At 35.6% G+C, this 20,861-nt stretch overlaps 1 protein-coding gene across 1 annotated transcript in view; it reads left to right on the forward strand.

The window, feature by feature from the left end:
• Positions 1–20,861, forward strand: part of LOC101891618 (uncharacterized) — a 53,660-nt gene that overhangs the window by 24,442 nt on the left and 8,357 nt on the right. The window contains exons 5-10 of the mRNA XM_059122653.1: positions 5,340–5,559; positions 14,291–14,440; positions 14,940–15,083; positions 18,660–18,968; positions 19,415–19,716; positions 19,967–20,258. Of these exons, the coding sequence (XP_058978636.1) occupies positions 5,340–5,559; positions 14,291–14,440; positions 14,940–15,083; positions 18,660–18,968; positions 19,415–19,716; positions 19,967–20,258 (1,417 nt within the window). The remainder of the gene's footprint in view (positions 1–5,339; positions 5,560–14,290; positions 14,441–14,939; positions 15,084–18,659; positions 18,969–19,414; positions 19,717–19,966; positions 20,259–20,861) is intronic.

Below are 20,861 nucleotides of genomic sequence, written 5' to 3' on the forward strand. Positions count from 1 at the left end.
TAAAATTTGGCACATGTATTTCAGGGCTGTATTTGATATATTTCCCCAAATACTGTTGTAAAAGAGTGCATATTACGGCTGCGAAGGACAAAAACAACAAATCGGATTAATAATATATATGGGAGCTATTGCTATATCTGAACCGATTTCGATCAAATTTGGCATACTTATTTTCATACCTAATTTGGTTGTATATGCAAAATGTCAAAAGGCAAATCGGGCGAAGATATATATATGGGAGCTATATTTAAATTTTGACCGATTATCTCCAATTTCAATAGGGTTCGTCCTTGGGCCAAACAAATGATTTGTGCAAAATTTCATCTGGATCGGGCAATAATTGCGAACTGTACTTTGTTTACAAAAATACATGGACAGACGGACGGACGGACATGCATAAATCGACTCAGAATGTGATTCTATGCAGATCATCAAAAGGAACTATGGGTTTATCTCGTTTCCGTTTGCCTGTTACAAACAAATGCACAAAGACATAATACGGCCGGGCCTAACTTGTAATACCTCACCAAAAGCAACATTTTATATAAAAGCAAAGCAACATTTTATATAAAAGTATCTGGATTCAAGGTATTCCACTTCAAACTACAAATACCAGTAAGACCGTTTGGATAATGGAATTAAACTTTTGAAAAAATAAATAAAGTGGCTGAAGCCGTCATATGGCTGCCATACCAAAACGGGAATCTATATAGGCAATTTTATACTACAAGGATTATTATTTATAGCGAGTCTTAAATACAAAACTTGAAACAATTTCGTGGGTAAATGTGTTTAGAATGATCTAAATACCGAATATCGGTGGGTGCCGTTGTATGTGCGCTATAGGAAAACGTGGACCTAGATATTCAATGTTCTGCCTCCGGAACCAGAACCCATTATAAACTACAGAGACAAATTTATAGAACCCATTACGAACTATAAATACCAATTTTTAGACAAATCCATGCAAAAATGTCGCAAAAATCCTCAAAATACCTAATAGCGGGTATTACTTAATATGGGGCTATACGAAGACGTGGTCATAAGTATACAGTGTTCCGCCATCGGCCATTACGAACTAAAAATACAATTTTTTAGACAAAACCGTAAAAAAATGTGGTGAAAATCATCAATATACTTAATATTGGGAGGTACCGTTTTATGGGGGCTATTCGAAAACGTGGACGATATATATCATTTTCTATACCAACCATCCTAGACACAATGCAAATTTTGAAGCTCTACTTCAAATAATATGGACTGTATGGTGATTTCAACAGCCAGACGGACATCGTTAAATGAACTTATACTATACCCTCCTTTGAGGGTGAAGGGCATAAAACACAAACATATTTCCCGATATTCCCCGTATAACTTACGTAATCTCAATATTTCAACTCATATTACATACAGTTTGAATATGACAGAGATCAATATTTTAAAATTTATAAGCTACATATAAATTAAGAGGGCACCACGATTTAGTGAAAACTGTGCACTTAGCAATGCCAGCAACCGTATGCTGATGTCATATATATGTCGGCTAACAGACTGATAAGTTCAAACTTCGTAGGCATGAAATTTATTAGCACAAAAATCGACACATTCCAATCGCTTAAAAAAGTCTCAAAAATATTAAAACCACAAAAAATATTCCCAAAACATATCAGCGTTTTTAGTGGCTTCGTTAGTTAGTTTAGCGATATTTGAGTTGGATACAATAATAATTAGATTTTTATGTTGGGTGCTGAGTTTTAATAATTATTAAACTGAAAATGTTTGTGCCAACAGTATCTAAAATACCGATTTTACCCAACTTACTCCTTTCTAAAAGCTGGCAAATATGCACAGCAACCGTAACAATCTATCCTCATTGAATGAGGTTTTGTCAGTACATGTTAGAATATTTAATTATATCATAATTTGATTCGAAATTCAATAAACACGAGTAATTTTTAAAACTATTTACAACATAGAATTTTATTTGGTGCCGGAGGTTGGTGTGCATCAGTGTTATAATTATTTTATGTTTCGATTTATTAAATTGGAATACCTAACCGTGAGCAAAACGCAATCCATCAGCATAAAAATATGATTTAATTCAGTTTACAAACCTGGCATGTTTTCGATGTCCATGTTGTGTGGTTTGCGATTTTCAATTCGTGATGTGTTACATCAACCTATTTCTGGTCATACGTCCTGCACAGGCAAAGAGTTGGCTTGTAAGGGAAATTATTCGGGGTTTCAAATTCAAAAACAATGTGTGTGAACGTCGTTGATCTCATGATATACATAGCTACAACTTTACAAAGCCCCAAAAGCCCTCAGCAACGATAGAATATATTGAGATTCTGTTCAATTTTACGGTCCCTGTTAGCGTGTATATTGTAAATGACTTTACTGAATTTTAAGTGAATTGCAATTTAATTTTGTAAATTCGTATTTTGGATAACCAATGTAACGTAATGTAATGAAAAATATTCTGAATATTGTCTACGGTTAATTTCATACCAATTAACAGCTTGAGTTAAAGGATTGCTGAGCCATTTATTTGCTGAAAATTGTTCAATTGGCCATAATTTTCCATACAAAATAAAATCAAAAGGAACTATGGGTCTATCTCGTTTCCTTTTGCCTGTTACAAACAAATACACAAATACATAATACGCTGACCACCTTGTGGTGTAGGATATAAAAAGACACAGGTTAAAAACAACATAGAACTTTAAAGTTTAACGATTTGTATCTCGAGATATCGAAATATTCACACATAATGTGAAACCAATTGTATACCATCCACCATACTATGGAGGTTATATTAACATTGTCATTCCGTTTGTAACTCCTCGAAACACTCATGTCAGACCCAACAAAGTATATATATTCTTGATCAGAATATATCGTCGAATTAATTTAGAAGACTAAAATTTTGCAGACATGTTCATTTTGCCTGTAGGCAGCTTAAGTTCGTTTTCATATAGCCCCTCATATAACGGTACCCCCTATATTCGGTATTTTTACGATTTTAGCGATATTATTCACCGGAATATAGCTCCCAAATAACGGTATTTCCCGATATTCGGTATTTTGATGATTTTAGCGATATTATTCACCGGAATTATTTAAAATTTGATATTTGAAGTTCGTAATAAATACTACAGCCCATGACAGAAAATTGTCATAGGCTGGGAACTATAGTCTGTGATAGTCTGTGACCGAAAATTGTCTATGCAGGTGCAGGTCTTCGCATCGGCCCTCCCTATATTCGGCATTTTCGCGATTTTAGGTACAATACTCACCGAAATTGGGTGAGATGTCGTATTTGAAGTTCGTTGTGGAAGCTACAGCCTGTGATGGAAAATTGTCTATGCAAGTCCAGGTCTTCGTATAGCTCGGGTACTTCCCTATATACGGTATTTTGATGATTTTGGCTACATTATTCACCGTTTATTTCAAGTTTCGAATTTGAATATGGTAATTGCTTATGACAAACAAAGCCTATGTAGGTTCACGTCATATAGACCCCAATATAACGGCTGTATTCGGTATTTTTAAGATTTAAACAGATTTTTTAACGGATTTTATTTTTTAAAAATGTCATAGTTCGTTCCAAGTGGTGGATGGTACTCAAAGTTCGGACCGGACGAACTTACTGCTTTTAACTAGTTCATTTCATTTTCTCAATAGTAAGAATAGTTTTTTTTTAAGAATTATATATAACAAGCTTCTGCAGCTTTAAAGTTTTTTTTTTTAAGTTTGCAGATGCATTTGCTATATAGGTCTCCGTTTTGGTATGACCCCCATATAACGGCCTCATCGTTGTTTTGAAAAGTTTAACAGCATTATCCAAAAGGGTGTCAGTGGTATTTGTAGTTTAAAGTGGAACTCATTTGAATTCAGAAACTTTTATATAAAAATGTCGTCGTTGCCCAATGGTGGAGGGTATTGTTTTTATTACTTTTTGTTATTTTAGTCACATTTTCTAACAAAGTGTTTTGAGAGTTGGTATTTAACGTTATTAGTTGATACCATACTCCCAGATGGTACAATGTATATATAGCTCCACGTTTTCCTTTAGCCCCTAATAACGGTACCTTAAGATATTCGGCATTTTTTCGACGCAAATTGGAATTTAAAACTCGCAATAGATTAAAACCGTTTGGCAAAAAATTATTATGGATTCACGTTTCGTATAGTCCTCATATAACCGTACCTATGGTATTTTGAGGGATGATTCGAATATTTAATACCCATACTGTTAAGTTTAATGATTTTTTTTTTCACAACATAAACTAGCTTATTCCCTTTCAAAGGTATTTTATTACTTAATGTTTTGAAAAATAGTAGGCGGAGCAATACGTGCTGTAATAATACATATTGCGGCTTGTAATTATGTGTATATAAATATACCATGTAGTTCTTATTAAAACTTAAATTCGAAGTATGTTATTAATATATAATAAACTGCATAGCTTTCTTAAAAACAAATTTTGTTCAGCCCCATTTAAATTTCTTTGAAAACTATATAATTAAAACTAGCAAGATGCAATGAATATTTATTTCCCATTGGCTTTTTTTTGCTTTATTAATTAGGTCACTTTTGTGCTCTCCCGTACCCTCGCTGAATGTATTTGTTTGACAAGTGGCGAGCATTTAAATCGGCTGTCAGTTAATAAAATTTAACTTTAAAATGTATTTAAATTGAATTATATTCACAAACAGAGAGCCTATAAAAAAAACTATGACATTTGCGTCAGCCTGTATGAGTGTGCACTGAATAACTTTGCCAACAATAAATACACTTTCATATGGTTAAATATGAATTGGGGCGGGTGGGTGTGTGGATCTGGGTAAAACAATAAAAAACACACGGCCAAACAAACAATCGGACCACACATGTGAATATTGTCTCGATTTGCAAATAAAAAACACAATCGCACTCATACACACTCACATGCATGCAGACGTATACGTACTGAACATACATGAAAGTTTTTGAAGTTGTTGTATTCATTTGCGTTTAAACAAACATTACTACCACCATGAATATGTAATGTGTCCGAGCATGTGTTTACATTCGAAACAGGGCAAAAGCAAAGATACTGTCAACAGTTTTCCCAAGGACACACACACATATATACATATACGTACAGATGTTCGAACGTTACTACCGCACAACCAAGCTGACTGACTGACTGACTGACGATTGTCATACGAATTCTATGACTTGCATCGCACAGCCGGCATTCGACGAGAAACAAGAGACCATGGCTCTTAACATTAATTGTTGTTCTTTTAATTTTTATCGTTTCATAACACACTCTTCGCCACAATCAAAGTATTCGTTGCTGCAGACCGTTGTCGAAGCATGCCAGAAGAAGAAGCATTGCAAATTCAATGCTCGGCCACAGTTCTATGGGCTGGGCGCCAGTGGCGTCGGCGAGAGTAGTGGCTCCTCCAGCACATATCACAGTACGACAGTCAGCACGAACATCATCAGCATGGATCCCTGTCCGAAGAGAAGGAAAATTGTGGAAATCGCATACAAATGCCGTCCATGTAAGTACACCAACATGCACACTCCAACACACAAACACCCCAACTAGGCTAGTTTGAAGAATTTATTATGTTCCATTCATTCGTTTTGCTTCTTATACAACAAAAGCATACACGAACGTTGCAACCCAACCAAAAGATTTCCCACACACACACACACATGCATACTACTTGCCTCATGTAACTATAACAATATTATAACCATTTTAAAGTGCCATTGGAACAGCAAGACTCATAAAAAGTTTTACTAAACAAAATATCAACTTAATTTTATACTCAACTAGTGTTGCCACTAAACACACATCGACACGGCTACGAGGAAACTTCACGCTGGCAATAGCTGTATTGTGTGGCAGCTGTAGCTGTAGCAGCAACAACAACAATTATAACAAACATAATAGAGTGCTTTATAAAATATTCTTTTGTGCAACTACTCTGAAGAACACAAACGGCAACAACATTAACAATTTATTAAGGAACATTGTTATTTGTTCCCTTAGCACCTAAATGTGTAATCTATGGAGTTGAGAAAACATAGAAGTTTTTTAAAATCCTTTTGGCCCGATGTATATTTTAAGTTTATAATGGAAAAGTTAAAAGCAAGCGCTTTAAGATAAAAACTGAATGAACAATTGGTGCATAAATACAGCTTACTGATCTAAAAGTAGTCGATTTTATATGAGGTATTTTAAAAAGCAATTCCTTTTTATTCGCTAGAGAGAGATAAAGACACATAATTCCATTTGATGATCATCATATAATCATATGTTTTGTTTTGGGTTCTGATGCAAGCTTCTTGATCAAAGTACTAAGAGTTTGTTATATAATTGTATATATCTTCGTCCGATTTGTCTTTTATTGTACCCTAAATGTGTAATACTTGACCAAATCGGATAGCATTTGCGACATTAAGCCTGGAAAGAAGTATGTCAAATTTATCAAGTCAAACGCCATAATTGTTATTTTTTTCAATTTATTGAATGAAAGCAAATAATGTCAAAAATAACATCAAATTTAAGAATAAATTTAGATTTGTTCGAATTGGTCATCTTTGGCACGAACTATGGCCTTCAAAGGTCTATGAAACAGTCACACGCCGCCCGCATATTTCTCTGAGGTATTTTAGTCAATTCCCGGCGAAGTGCTTGCTTGAGGAGATAGACAATTTAATATTTTTAGTGCCAACCCTGCTTTCCAAAATATTCACAATGGCCACCAAAATCTCCGGATTGGTATCTTGAGATTTTGGTGGCCATTGTGCGCTGGAAGTTAAGCGAGGAATCTTATTTTGTAACCATTCTTGGGTGGTGCGTGCTGAGTGCGATGGTGCTGAGTCCTGTTGGAATGTCCAAGGTCTGCGGCAAAAATGTTTGCGTGACCAAGGCCTTGGCATTTATTCTAACGAAGAGCGAAGAGCGACCATCGGTTTTTATGGCGGCCCACACCATCACCATGGCCGGCGCTTGAGTTCTGGTGGCCAACCGAATGTGCACATTTTCAGCTGACCTCTTTGGCAAGTAAACACGATCATCTTGTTTGTTAACAAACTACTGGACAACGAATGTTTTCTCATCGGAGGAACCCAAATTCAGAGTTCAGCACTTTCGTCCAAGCGAAGAAACTCTTTAGCTCTTTTGAGTCTATTTTCTTTCTGTTGCGGTGTAAGTTCTTGCACTTTTTGGAATTTCACACGAGCTCATTTTCAGTATTTGCGGAATGGAATATTGCGATATGTTCAGATCACGAGCCATTTTTCGGCCACTGGGACGCGGGTTTCGATCAAGTCGCTTCTTTACTTTTCGAACCATTTTTGCTGATGTTGCTGTTTTCTTCCGACCATGAGACATGGTACGATGGTACGAAACACAAAAGATTTATTCACACTTAAACAATGGAGTGCTCTAACGATAGCCACTTGTTTTTCCAGCCAGAGAAATCGCACTATCACGGTTGATTTCCATCACGAATAACTTTTTTTCTGGAAAATTTTCACCAAAATGCTTTTGTACGCTTGTAAACAATATAATGAGCTGTCACTGAAATAATTTGAACAGCTGTCGGAAGACAGGAAATGACAGCAGTCTAAATTTGGTTGCAGTTTTTTCATCTCACCCCATATATTGTTCATCTAATTTGTTATTTTTGTCCGCTACGGTCGTAATATGCACTCCGCAACCACGATATTCGGAAAAGATATCAAGTTAGCTCAGAAATACCTTTGCTCAATTTTATCCATATCCCTTCAACTCCTATATATATTTTTTTCCCCCATTTTCAAATTTGTTGTGCACAAAATTGTTAAAGTAAACTTAACTAAGTGGATTTTATTTAATTGATATAGGTAAATCGATTTCCACTAATTTAGACGGATGTAGTTTTTCTATTGTATGTAAACTCTTGAAACAAATATTATTGCTATAGAGTGCATGTGACTTTAAGAAGGCTCATATAAAAATCTAGTGGAACATATATGTGGAAGCTATAGCTACGTATGAATCGATTGATCCAAACTTGGCAGACTTTATTCTATTTGAATTTTGATAGCATGATCAAAAATTTTAAAAGATAGGGTGTCTCAACTAAAAGACAAAACTGGGAACAACTGATGCCCTCCACATTAAATTCTTCAATTCCAATCAAGAAAAACCTGACTATCATTTCACGATACTGTTTGCCCTTGAGCTGCTACATTTTCATAAAAAAGGTTCAATGATTCCTTCAGCCCAATACTTCACCACAGAGTGACACATTGAGGATGCACTCTACGATTTTTCACACTCCAAATGCGACAATTCTGTGTATCGACGAAACCATCAAGATGAAAATGAGCCTCGCCACTAAAGATGATTTTTATTGGCAAAATCAGCATTTTCATATTATTTCTTCAGTACCCAATAAATGAACTTTCCTTAAATTTCATAAACTGCTAGGCAAGTTAACAAGTTACGTCACTCTCGGTTGGCCAAAAATTTTTCTTGGGAGCATAAAAATCAGGTAAAGTTATAAAATGTTAGTAGTTCGCATTTTATATTTAGATTAATTTACTGTTCCCTTTTCCATACTATGGAGCGTATACAACGTCGGAGCGCTTCATTCCCAATATAGTGATTTTTCTTTCGCAATATTTTAGAAAATTGTGTGTAAACCCAAAAACGCTTTTTGTTCACCAAAATAATTTTTATCGCCTTTTTTAGTGATTTAAGTAAAGTTTCATGTAAATAAAGAATAAAAAACAAATTCTTTCCCAAGGGCAGGTTCCTTTCATCAGCAGCAATGTAATTAAAATGAAACTGTTGGATTATAATGGACAATTCCCATATCTCAACACAAGTTCACCAGATTAGCTCTTGCCCGTTTCTATATGTATTTGCATACACACACACATAAGCACATGTGTGTCTAATAGTTAGTTAAAAGTAACGATGAAAAGTGATTATCACAATTTATGCATCTAAACGAGCGCCAGAGGATTTTATTTAAAAGTTTAACGCACACACACATATACATGCACACTCGTTGTGAGTATTTCCTACAACAGATGAATTATGGGGGTCAGTCGGTAAATATGGGAGTTTGCTTTGATGGCCAAATGCCAAAAAAAGTACCCAACAAAAGTTTTCATTTATAAGACTTATAATATTATTTGAGTTAATGTCTTATTTAAAGACTTTTTAATAGCAATTATTTTTCAAAAAATATGTTACCAGTGCTGTATATATATATATAGACGGTTAACTGAAATTGATTTTATAATAATTTTAAAGCACACTATTTTAAAATATACAAGCACCCGCTTTTTGTAAGCGAAAAGTATACATTAATAAGAAACGGGCATTAATTGATTTTAATATTGGATATTTAATTGACCAATTTGTAGACTCCAGTAACACCCGTCCTATTTATTTATTTGGTGGTGTCTATCATTTCAATTAAATACAGAATTTTATCTTGGAAAGGAAGCTGTATTAAATTTATGATTCAGTTTTTAAGACCCGTAATTGTTCATCGGAGACCCCATAAAGTATATATATTCATGATGGGCATAACATTCTAAGTCGATTAAACAATATCCGTCTGTCTGCCTGTTGAAATCACAACATAGACTACATTATTGACGTAGAGATTTGAAAATTGACACAATAGATTTTGTCTAGGATGATACTAATCAAGTGAGGTATATTGGACTATATAAGCTACATTTTCTAATGGATTTAACAAAAATGTTGAATTTGTAGTACATAATGAGTTCCATCTCCGGTGGCAGAACGTTACACATATAGGCTCAAGTTTTCCTCTAGCAACCATATAACGGTACCTCCAGATTAAAATTCGGTTTTGTACTTCATAATGGGTTCTACAGCCGGTATCAAAACATTGTTCAAATTGGTCCACGCTTTACCGATAACCATCGATATTCGGTATATTAATGATTCTGCAACAATCCTTGTTTATATAGATTCCTGTTTTGGTATGACCCCCTATAATAGTTCCACCCGCTTTATTGTGTTTTGAAAACTCTAACTTTACTCACTGGTATTTGTGCAGTTTAAAGTGGAACACGTTTGAATATAGATACTTTTCTGCAAAAAAAAGTGCCTAATGGTCCTATTTTTTATACCCTCCTTCATACCAAAGTATGTATAATGAGTTTGTCATTTCATTTGTAACTTCATGTTAGACCGTACAATAAACGGTCCACACATTTTCGTACATCCTCCATATAACTGTATGGATATGACAGAATATCATATATATAGCACTACTTTTGGTTGGGTATAGCCGATCATGTTGTGATGATTTAAGCCACATTTTCTACCGGTATTGTTTTAAATTCGGTTTAAGTACATGATGATTTTAGCAATATTTTACCATTGTTGATTCTGTTTTTTAATTTTGAATTTGAAGTTTGATGTTTTGGTATTTTTTTTTTTTTTAAATTAAATTAAATTATTAAAATACTAGCTGGCCCTGACCGCGTTGTCGGTCCGTACCTTTAGTCTATAATGCATATTTTTTGAAACACATAAAATAACAGATCTGACTTTTCGTCAAAATTTAATTTAAGTTTTAATAACCCATAATAGCCGCATGTGAAAACTTGTAAAATTTGTAAAGAGCTTAGCAACATTTTCCATTTAAATTAGCTGTAATTTGGAATTTGTATTTCCAACTTTTAGAATGTTGTGCTAAGTTTTTTTTTTTCCATGAATGATTTCAGAATAGTCAAAGATAATAATAAATTGTGCGTTGGAGAACCATATTTTTCATCATAGTATAATTCAAACAAATGTTCGATCCCGTGTTACTTTCTTATATTCTTATTTTTTTATTCAGGTTTCTGCCACAATTTCCGACTGAATGAGTCCCAGTTTGACATTTCGGCGTTTATTTCATATAGACGTACATCCCAAAATCTACGTTCCTAACCAATATTCTCTTGAGGGTTACAATTTCAATAGAATACAAAATTTAGGAAAGTGAACTTGGGGTACACTTATGTGGGGACTTAAATAAATGCCTATGTGGACAATTACCTGTAAGATGGTTCTCTATCCCAGAATAGCTTAAATACAATCTTTTAGCCAAATCAATTGATGAATGTGGAAGACCATGATAGGCCCTACTCCGAAAATTAAAAATTGTATGCGAAGAGGAATTCTATGCCCTTAGAAACAAAGATGGCAAATAAGGGATAAAAAATGAAAAAGGTGGCCAAGACCCCGAAAATAGCTTAAACTATATGATGGTTATACCAAAGCGTGATCAGTTTTTGCAAGGATGGTTTAACGTAACGTTTTGTGGTCATTTTTGTTTGTTTAAATTCGCATCTTCCAGTTGAAGCACGATGTAGGTTCCGGAGTTGATGCCAATTAAAAAATAATCGTACATTATATAAAATTGACAGAAAAGAAAAACGAATTGAAAAAAATCTTTAACTCGTTCGCTGGTTTTTACAGCAAATGTTTAAAGGTCCTTACGAAGTTTATCGATAGACATATCAGATATGTGGTACCAAATATTAGTTTTATGGAGTGCATATTACGAATGTGAAGGACTTAAATTTCAAATCTGATAAAAAATAAATATGGGAGCTATAGCTATATCTGAACCGATTTTCACCAAATTTGATGTATTTGCTTATAGACTGAATTCGGTGGGCTGTACCAATATTCAGGTCATTAGGATTTATATTGGCCATTTGGTGCACAATTAACCCGAGATCGGTTGAAGATAAAGGGTGAGATGAAAAAACTGTAACACTCGTCCGACAGCTGTTAAAATTATTCCAGTGACAGCTCATTTTATTGTTTAAAAGCGTACAAAAACATTTTGGTGAGAATTTTCCAGAAAAAAGTTATTCGTGATGGATTTCAAGCGTGATAGTGTGATTTCTTTATATTTGGCTGGAAACCCACAAGTGGCTATCGTTAGAGCACTCCAGCATTTAAATATGAATAAATCTTTTATGTCTCGTACCATCGCTGATTACTGTGATACATGTAGCGTAGCCGGATGTCAAGGAAGTGGACGAAAACAAACAGCAACTTCAGCAGGAATGGTTCGGAAAGTAAAGAAGCGACTTGATCGAAACCTGCCATTGAAATTGCAACAAGTAAAAAAGCAGTAAGTTCGGCCGGGCCGAACTTTACTACCCTCCACCATTTGGAACGAATTAGAAAATTTTCGAAAAAATAAAATCCATTAAAAATTCTTTTAAAATCTTTAAAATATCTAATATAGGAAGGTGCCGATATATGGGGGGATATACGATATTGTGGACCTATAAAAACAAATCTATGTCTGCGTGTAAAGAACTCACAAGGAACTCCTTGTGTGGATTTTCAGATAATTCCATTGGAAAAAGTGGCTAAAATCATCAAAATCCCGAATAAAGGGGAGCACCGTTATATGGGGGATATACGATATTGTGGACCTATATAGACAATTCCGTTTCAGGGGTAAAGTGCTCACAAAGAACTCCGTGTGTGGATTTTCAGACAATGCGATTGGAAAATGTGGCTTAAATCATCAAAATACCGAATATCGGGGGTACCGTTATACGTTATCGTTAACCTATATAGAGAATTCTCTGTCGGGGGGTAAAGTGCTCACAAAGAACCCCTTGTGTACAAAGAACCCCTTGTGACCATTCCGTTGAAAAAAATGGCTAAAAACATCAAAATACCGAATAAAGGGGAGCACCGTTATATGGAGGATATACGATATTGTGGACCTATATAGACAATTCTCTTTCAGGGGGTAAAGTACTCACAAGGAACTACTTGTGCGGATTTTAAGACAATTCCATTGAAAAATGTGGTTAACATCATCAAAATACCGAATATCGGGGGGTACAGTTATATGGGGGCTATACGATATTGTGGACCTATATAGAGAATTCTTTTGAGGGGGTAAAATGCCCACAAGGGACTCCTTTCGTGGAATTTCAGACAATTCCATTGAAAAATGTGGCTAAAATCATCAAAATACCGAATACCGTGGGGGTACCGTTATATAGGGGCTATACGATATTGTGGACCTATATAGATAATTCTCTGCCGAGGTATAAAGTACCCACAAGGAACTACTTGTGTGGATTTTCAGACAATTTCATTGAAAAATTTGGCTAACATCATCAAAATACCGAATATCGTGGGTACCGTTATATGGGGGCTATACGATATCGTGGACCGATATAGCCCATCTTCGAACTTGACCTGCATGCAGACAAAAGAGAGATCTGTGCAAAATTTTAGCTTCCTATCTTTATTCGATTAGACTGTAGCGTGATTACAACAGACGGACAGACGGAGGGTCAGGGCTAAATCGTCTTAGAATTTTACGCTGATCAAGAATATATATACTTTGTTGGGTCTAAAATGATTATTTCGATGAGTTACAAACGGAATGACGAACTTAATATACCCTCCATACTTTTTTTGGTGGAGGGTATAAAAAGTGCAAGAACTTACACCACAACAGAAAGAAAATAGACTCAAAAGAGATAAATAGTTGCTTCGCTTGGCCGAAAGTGGTGAACTGCCGAATTTGTGTTTCTCCGATGAGAAAACATTTGTTGTCCAGCAGTTTGTAAACAAACAAAATGATCATGTTTACTTGCCAAAGAGGTCACCTGAAAATGTGCACCTTCGGTTGTCCACCAGAACTCAAGCGGCGGCCATGGTGATGGTGTGGACCGTCATAACAGCCGATGGTCGCTCTCCGGTCGTATTAATCGAGCATGGCATCAGAATAAATGCCGAATGTTATAGCGAAAATATTCTGGAGGATGTATTTAAGCCTTGGGCACGCAAACATTTTGGCCGCAGACCTTGACCATACCAACAGCGCTCAGCACCATTACCAATTTCAATAGGGTTCGTCCCTGGGCTAAACAAATAATTTTTGGAAATTTTTATCTCAATCGAATAATAAATGCGACCGGACAGACGCACTGACATGCATAAATTGACTCAGAAAGCGATTCTATGAAGATCCTCAATCGTAACTATGGGTCTATCTCGCTTCCTTTCTCCCTAACATTGTTCAAAAATTAATTATTCAATGCAAATATGCACTGTAATTATATTTATTTTTTGAAAGAAATACTTTTCAGTGGAAGTGTTTTCTAATAATAAAAGATGAAATTCGTTATTTCAAAAATATAATATTTATGCTCCTTTGTAACAAGCTCTATGATATTTTATATGAATATTTGTTTTTCTATTTATAGATGAATTTCGTAGTAAGGTGGCTTGCCATAACGATGTGGCCCAACTGGAATGTAACCCTTATTCACGAATTGCCGTTTATAGTGCAAGTTTCGGACGGACGGAATATGAAAGCATTCAGTGCCCCCAACCACAGGGCGTTCGAGAAGAAAGTAAGTTATTGTAAAATATATTTTTTTAAACTGAGTTGTTAATCGTTATCGATTTAACTTCCAATGAATGATATTTCATTTAGAGGTCATACGACAATAATATATTTGTCTTCGATCTAACATTTTTTCGTAATTTTTCAATTTTATGTAAATTTCTTGTTTTGTTTTTGTAGCAAAAGAGAAAACATGTTCCATACATTTCATTATTTTTTATTTGAACCCCACTTGAAAAACTGTGAACACAAAATAATTCACTATAAAGTGTACAGGAAAATTAATTACCTTCCACCTATCTATGACGAATTGTGTGTTTCGCTACAGTTAGTTTACACAAAAACAAGGGTGGTTAGCCCACGGCAAACCAGCCATAACCATTGATCAATTTAATTAATTCAAAATTCTTTTTTCCTTTTGTCTTTCGTTTCTTTATGCTCTTTCTAACACTCTGTTTTTCCGATGTTCAAACATTGGCATTTACTGAATCGATCGAACCGTTCAGCTTGCTTGGCGTCGTATGCCACCGAAACCGTTATGCAAATATGCCATGGACGTCGTAGATGCAATCTGGCCGCAGATGCCAATACATTCGGTTCGCCATGTCAACCCAATTCACGGATGTATCTGAAAGTTGTTTACACTTGTGGTAAGTAAATCGTGACTTGTGCCACCGAGCACCAGTTGGGACCGCTTTATGCCACACATCATGAAGTCGTCCTTGGTCCGTGGTCTGCTTGCTTATTGCTCAGCCAACATGTACGCCAACACAAATGAAACTAAAAAGGAGTTCAAGAGAATACAAGCGATACACATGTATACATGTGTTTGTTTGGATGTATAAATGTTTTTCCTGCTTGCAGTACACGCTTTAATCCATTCGAAATGAAAACACACGCACACATCCACAGACACAGGCTTGTGCATATTTTGTGCGTGAGCTATGAAGCAACGTTCAATTATACTTGAACGCTACGCACACCATCGAGAGTTGTTGCCAATGTGCCGGGCAAATCGCATGGGCCCAAAAACCGAACAAAGCAATTACGCATAACCTTGAAAGGTCATACCGTCTGATGTGAGGCGCACGGATAATACGATTTACGCCTGTTAGTCGAATCGTAGACAACTCTGAGGCGGCCCCAAACAACAAATGAACTAACATTTGAATTTAAAATAAAGGTAGTCCCATTAAGGATGATGTGAATTCATTTGGGAGGGTAGAGGCGGAGATGGTTTTATTGGTGGGATTTATTGCGCCAATAAGAAATGGTTTAAGAAATTGGTTAAAACGAATGTGGATTTTTCATTTTTGTTGGCATCAAGACCAAAGAACATTTACATTAATATGCTTGCAAGAATGGCAGAGCGTAATTTCCAATAATATTTGTTTACTTGTGTGGAATGGGAAATAGCCAAATCCGTTTGCATATTGTATGTTCCCATGATACTAATTACATTACATTGCGTGGCAAATTATGTTGCTTAATTTTGAAATTTACAAAATGTACAATTTTTCCACTCAATTAAATTTGCTGTAACTTTCAATTTGGTCTTAAAATTTATATTTTAAAATAATTTTATATTTCAAAGCTTGAGTTTCGATCTTTCCGCTTTCCATATGTTTTCATATGCTTAATAACCATTCGCATTCTCAAACACCAATATACAATACTAAGTAGTATTAGTATTTTATGATTAACCTGCCGAACGGACCAGCTTTCCTTGGCCCACCGTTTATTTACGATTTCTTTATAGCTAACTTGGTTCCTTATCGAAATCCGGCAGTATGATCTTTTCAATGAAAAACTTAATTTCTCAAACTACACTACAGATTTTATTGATAAATCCATTAGGAAAACTTAAAAATTTATACTCTTTTATCTAATATTGATTTATACAAACGCCTAATGTAAACAAACTCAGATTTCGTAATTAAGCATTTTATTTTGCCTGTATTTAGCAAAAACTTGGGATTCAAAAAATAATGAAACAATCCTTTAAAATTTTCAAAGCAATATATCTTACATTCCTCAATGCCGAGTAATGAATGAAGTCATGGGTTTGTAGGTTGATTTGTAAGTAGTTACGACGAACTATCCTTTAAAACTTACAAACAAAATAGCTTAACTTCCTCATTACCGAATAATTAAGGAAGTCATAGGTTTTGTAGGTTGATTTGTAAGCATTTACGATTGCAGTTAGCAAATTCTACTTTAAGTGCGGATATAAATCACACTGACATTTAAGGTATTTTACAAGCAGTGGCATACACTTTTCATATACAAAAATTTTCTTGGTCTAGCCGATATTTTTTAACTTCTGTGTATGGTATATATTTTTAGTTTTTGTAGAAAATTTTAAAACACTATTTACACAACCCCCGATAAACAAATTTTACAAATTTCCTATTTTCAGGGTAGAATTAAACAGTTTACCTTGAGCACTCATATGTTTTCAATTTTCACAGCCGCTTCCTTGACATTGTCTCTCATTGTGAAAATCATGAAACATAAATATTTAATACGCAAGAAAAACGAAAGTTTTCGATAAAAATGCAATACATTTTGAAGTGATCACTTTCACTGGAAGCCATAGAAACAACCCGCTTTCGTAACATGCATATCCTGCGAAAAATGAACCACTATTTATTTATTTATTTTTTTGGCATTCCATCGCCAAAAATGCCAAAACAAGAGATATGCAATAATACCCATTGCCTGTCAGTTTTCCAATAAAGCCTTTCGAGAGACCAACCTCCCGGTTATAAATGAAGCTCCTGCTTTTAATACTTCCAAATAGACAGATATTTAAGGGAATTAAGGAAATCTTTTACAACGTTTGTGATTTCCTTCAATAGAGGTACAATTAATAAGTCGAAGGAAACTGCAGGTCTCGATGTTTTTATACATAGTATGCAGGGTATTTACCGTTCGTCATTCCGTTTGTAATTCATCGAAATAATCATTTTAGACCCAAACAAAGTATATATATTCTTGATGAGCATAAAATTCTAAGACGATTTAGCCCTGTCAGTCCGTCCTTCTGTTGTAATCACGCTAGAGTCAAAACGAATTAAGATAGGAAGCTAAATTTTGCACAGATAAGTCTTTTGTCTGCAGGCAGGTCAAGTTCGAAGATTGGCTATATCGGTTCACGATATCGTATATCCCCGATTTTAGGGACATTATTCACCGGAATTGTTTAAAATTTCGTTTTAGAAGTTCCTGTGATAGTGACAGAAATTTTTATATACAGGTCCAGGTCTTCGTATAGCCCCGATATAACTGTACCTCCCTATATTCGGTATTTTGATGGTTTTAGCTACAGTACAGTAGTACAATCATTCAATGCAGCTGTATTTCACCAATGAATATTGACTTATTGGTGTAACATTTATCTTTGACGGCACCCTACAAATAATAGTTAAATGTCGCCATTGAAACAGTCACTCCTTGCTCATTATCGAAGAAAATTGCCCAATTATCCCTTTGGACCAAAATCCGCCGCAAACAGTGACTCGTTTTAGGTGCATCGGCTTATCAATTTATGCATATTTTGTAGTTTTTTTTTTGTATTTCTACAGAGGGCGGACAAAAATTAATGTTTTCTTATTAAATATAGAGTCTAAAACCAGAGCATCTCCTCCAAAGTTTAAATCAACACCCACTCAAAACTATGACAATCACACTTTTCGGTGATTCTATAAATAATATTTATAATATTTCAGTTTGCTGTCACTTTTTGAACGACGAAATAAATAGTTTAGTAAACTATGAGGACTAACAGAGCTATGCTTATTTACACAAATACTTATTTGCAGCAACATTCATTGACGCCATTCAAACTTCCACATAATTTCACAAAATTAATGAATACATTTCTAGGAAAATAGAGTGGGGTCTTCGTCAATTAGATTTCTTCTTCTACTTGAGGAGAATCGCATCAAGACGCAAAACTCTCAAGTGTTTTTCAAGTGACGCTTAATTGCCAACACATTTGAATGAAGTCTTTTAAAAGTGAGTTTCGAAGCGATTCATTGTTTCGAGAGGAATCGTAAATCTTTCCCTATGTGTATATATATCTTAGAATGCAAGCAAACAAACATAGCTTTTGAACTTTGAGCATTAAGCAGACCCGACCGCCCGCCTGCCACTCACCATTGCGACGGAGTGACAAACGACATTGGGAAATTTTCAACTGTATTTCTTGTATTTCATTTCAGTGCCGAAACAAGTGCTCATGGATCGCTACGAAACAGAAATTGAAGCAGATGAACCAGAAGACTTCGAGGGCGATGTTAATGATTTGTACGATGATGAATTGTTCTACAAGGAGTCGGAGGCAATTCCGAAGCTGTACAGTAACACCACAGTTCCGGCGGCACGCAACAATGCCAGCACAACGCTGAATGGAACCTACAATGCAGTGACAAGTGTTAATAGAGCCAATAATGCCACACTGGGCATGTTCGAGGGTGATATGGGTGGCGTTAATCCCGTAATGACACACAGTGCCGACATGACTCTGGAAGGTAATTAAACTCGGCTACTGTCCCTCAATAATGAATGGGACGGATAGTGGTGGTGGTGGTGTTGTTATTGTTGTAGAAGTACAAATACAAAACAGAACAGAAGAACAGCAGTGCAGAGTGGCAACCTGCCACCAGCCATGGCTGAACTTAACAAATGGTATTGCAATTAAGTAAAGGATTTATTGCTTTGTCCTTTCTTGCTTAGCAATTGCTTGGTATAAAATCTGAACTCTTGGGGTTCCCAGAAGGAGTATTGAGCAAAAAAGATTCTCATAACAAAAAAGCCAAAAAAACAAACAAACAAACAAAAAAGTTTGTGGTCATATTTCTTGCCATATTTTGTCTTGAACTTGCGAGCGTTTGTGTGTTAGTTCTATTTATTTCATGTCTTTTGTGTGTTTTCTGTTCTCTTTCTTTTTACCACTGGTTACTGGGCCCATATGCAGACGACCAGGAACGATTGTTTGTTTATCTTTTGACTGCTGGTTCTTTGGGTGTCATACTCTGCATAGTTGCGATTGCGGTTAGGCTGGTGGTTCTCAAACGCCATGATAGTGCAACTGACACTCATTCGACGTCGTCGGGCAAAGGAGGTCCGGTCACTGGGGCCTGCTCCGGGGGCATGGCGGGTGTTGAAGGAGTCGCCGAGACTACAATACCGAACGGTTTCAACGACACCATTTCCGAAGTAGATGCTGACATCGATTTGCAAACGCCAATTCCGGTGCCAAGTGTGTCAAAGAATGAGGTAAGCAAGTGACCAGTCAACCAACTGTGGTCATACTTTTACGTGCGTTCGTATGTATGTGCATATATACGGTCGGTTTTATTATTTGTGTTCCATTATGTTGTTTGTGTTTTCTTTTGTTTGTCGTACTTTTATGAGTTTGTCCGACATAAATTTCTTCGGTTCGATGTTAGTTTCGTAGACTTTGCGGTTGCCATAAATTTCATGAATTTTTTGGTACTTTTCTCTACATTTGTTTCTTCGTGTTCAGAATTACATTAGCTATGCGCCCACCACAAATCTTTACGGTACACTAGGACCGGGGAGTACTTTGCTGACGCACACTAACACCACGGGCACCATGGTACCCGGCATGATGAGCAATACAACAATAATGTGTGGACCACGCCAGTCACCCGATATTTTAGGCATAGCTGCTCAATCGTATGCACCCACAAGCTGTACAAATACCGGGTCAACAACTATTGGCGGCATACTTACGCCGGCAATTGTTATAGGAGCTGGCGGAGCGACAGTCGTCAGTTCCGGTAGTAATGTGATAGGTAAGTTTTATATTTGTATTTCATGCATTTTACCTAAAATGTAGAAAAAAATATATATTTTAGAAATATATCGGAATAAATTTAGATATCCGTTGAGAATAGTATAATGTCGGAAAGGCAGCATTCAGTAATGTTTATTATTATTTTCTTGTTTCAAAATAGTCTTGCTTGGGGCAAACCATGGCATTTGGTAAATGATGGCCTCCCATATAAGATGATGGGAATGTTTAAGTTGTCATTCCGACACCTAGACACCACCTAGACACCATAAAATTTATATATTTGTTCCGATTTTCGATATTTCAAAGGGTTTGGTCCCAATTGTCGACGCTTTAAGGTCCCCTCCCCAATACTACACCAAAACAGCTACAATTGGACGTTTCGTTGGGTAGTTCTACTTCCTCTGCATAATGGAACATTCACATTTTTGGGATTTATAAAATAAGCAAAGAGCTAATAATAAGTTCAGCCGAACTTAACGTATTTTTAATTTCACTTTTTTTAAAAAATCAACATGCCTAACGGATATAAAAAAAAAAATAATAATATTGAAACAATAAAATACTTGCGGTTTCTGGAAAATATCTAAATAATTGAATAATT

This window comes from Musca domestica, unplaced genomic scaffold (assembly GCF_030504385.1).
Source record: "Musca domestica strain aabys unplaced genomic scaffold, Musca_domestica.polishedcontigs.V.1.1 21, whole genome shotgun sequence".
Taxonomy (NCBI): Eukaryota; Metazoa; Arthropoda; class Insecta; order Diptera; family Muscidae; genus Musca; species Musca domestica.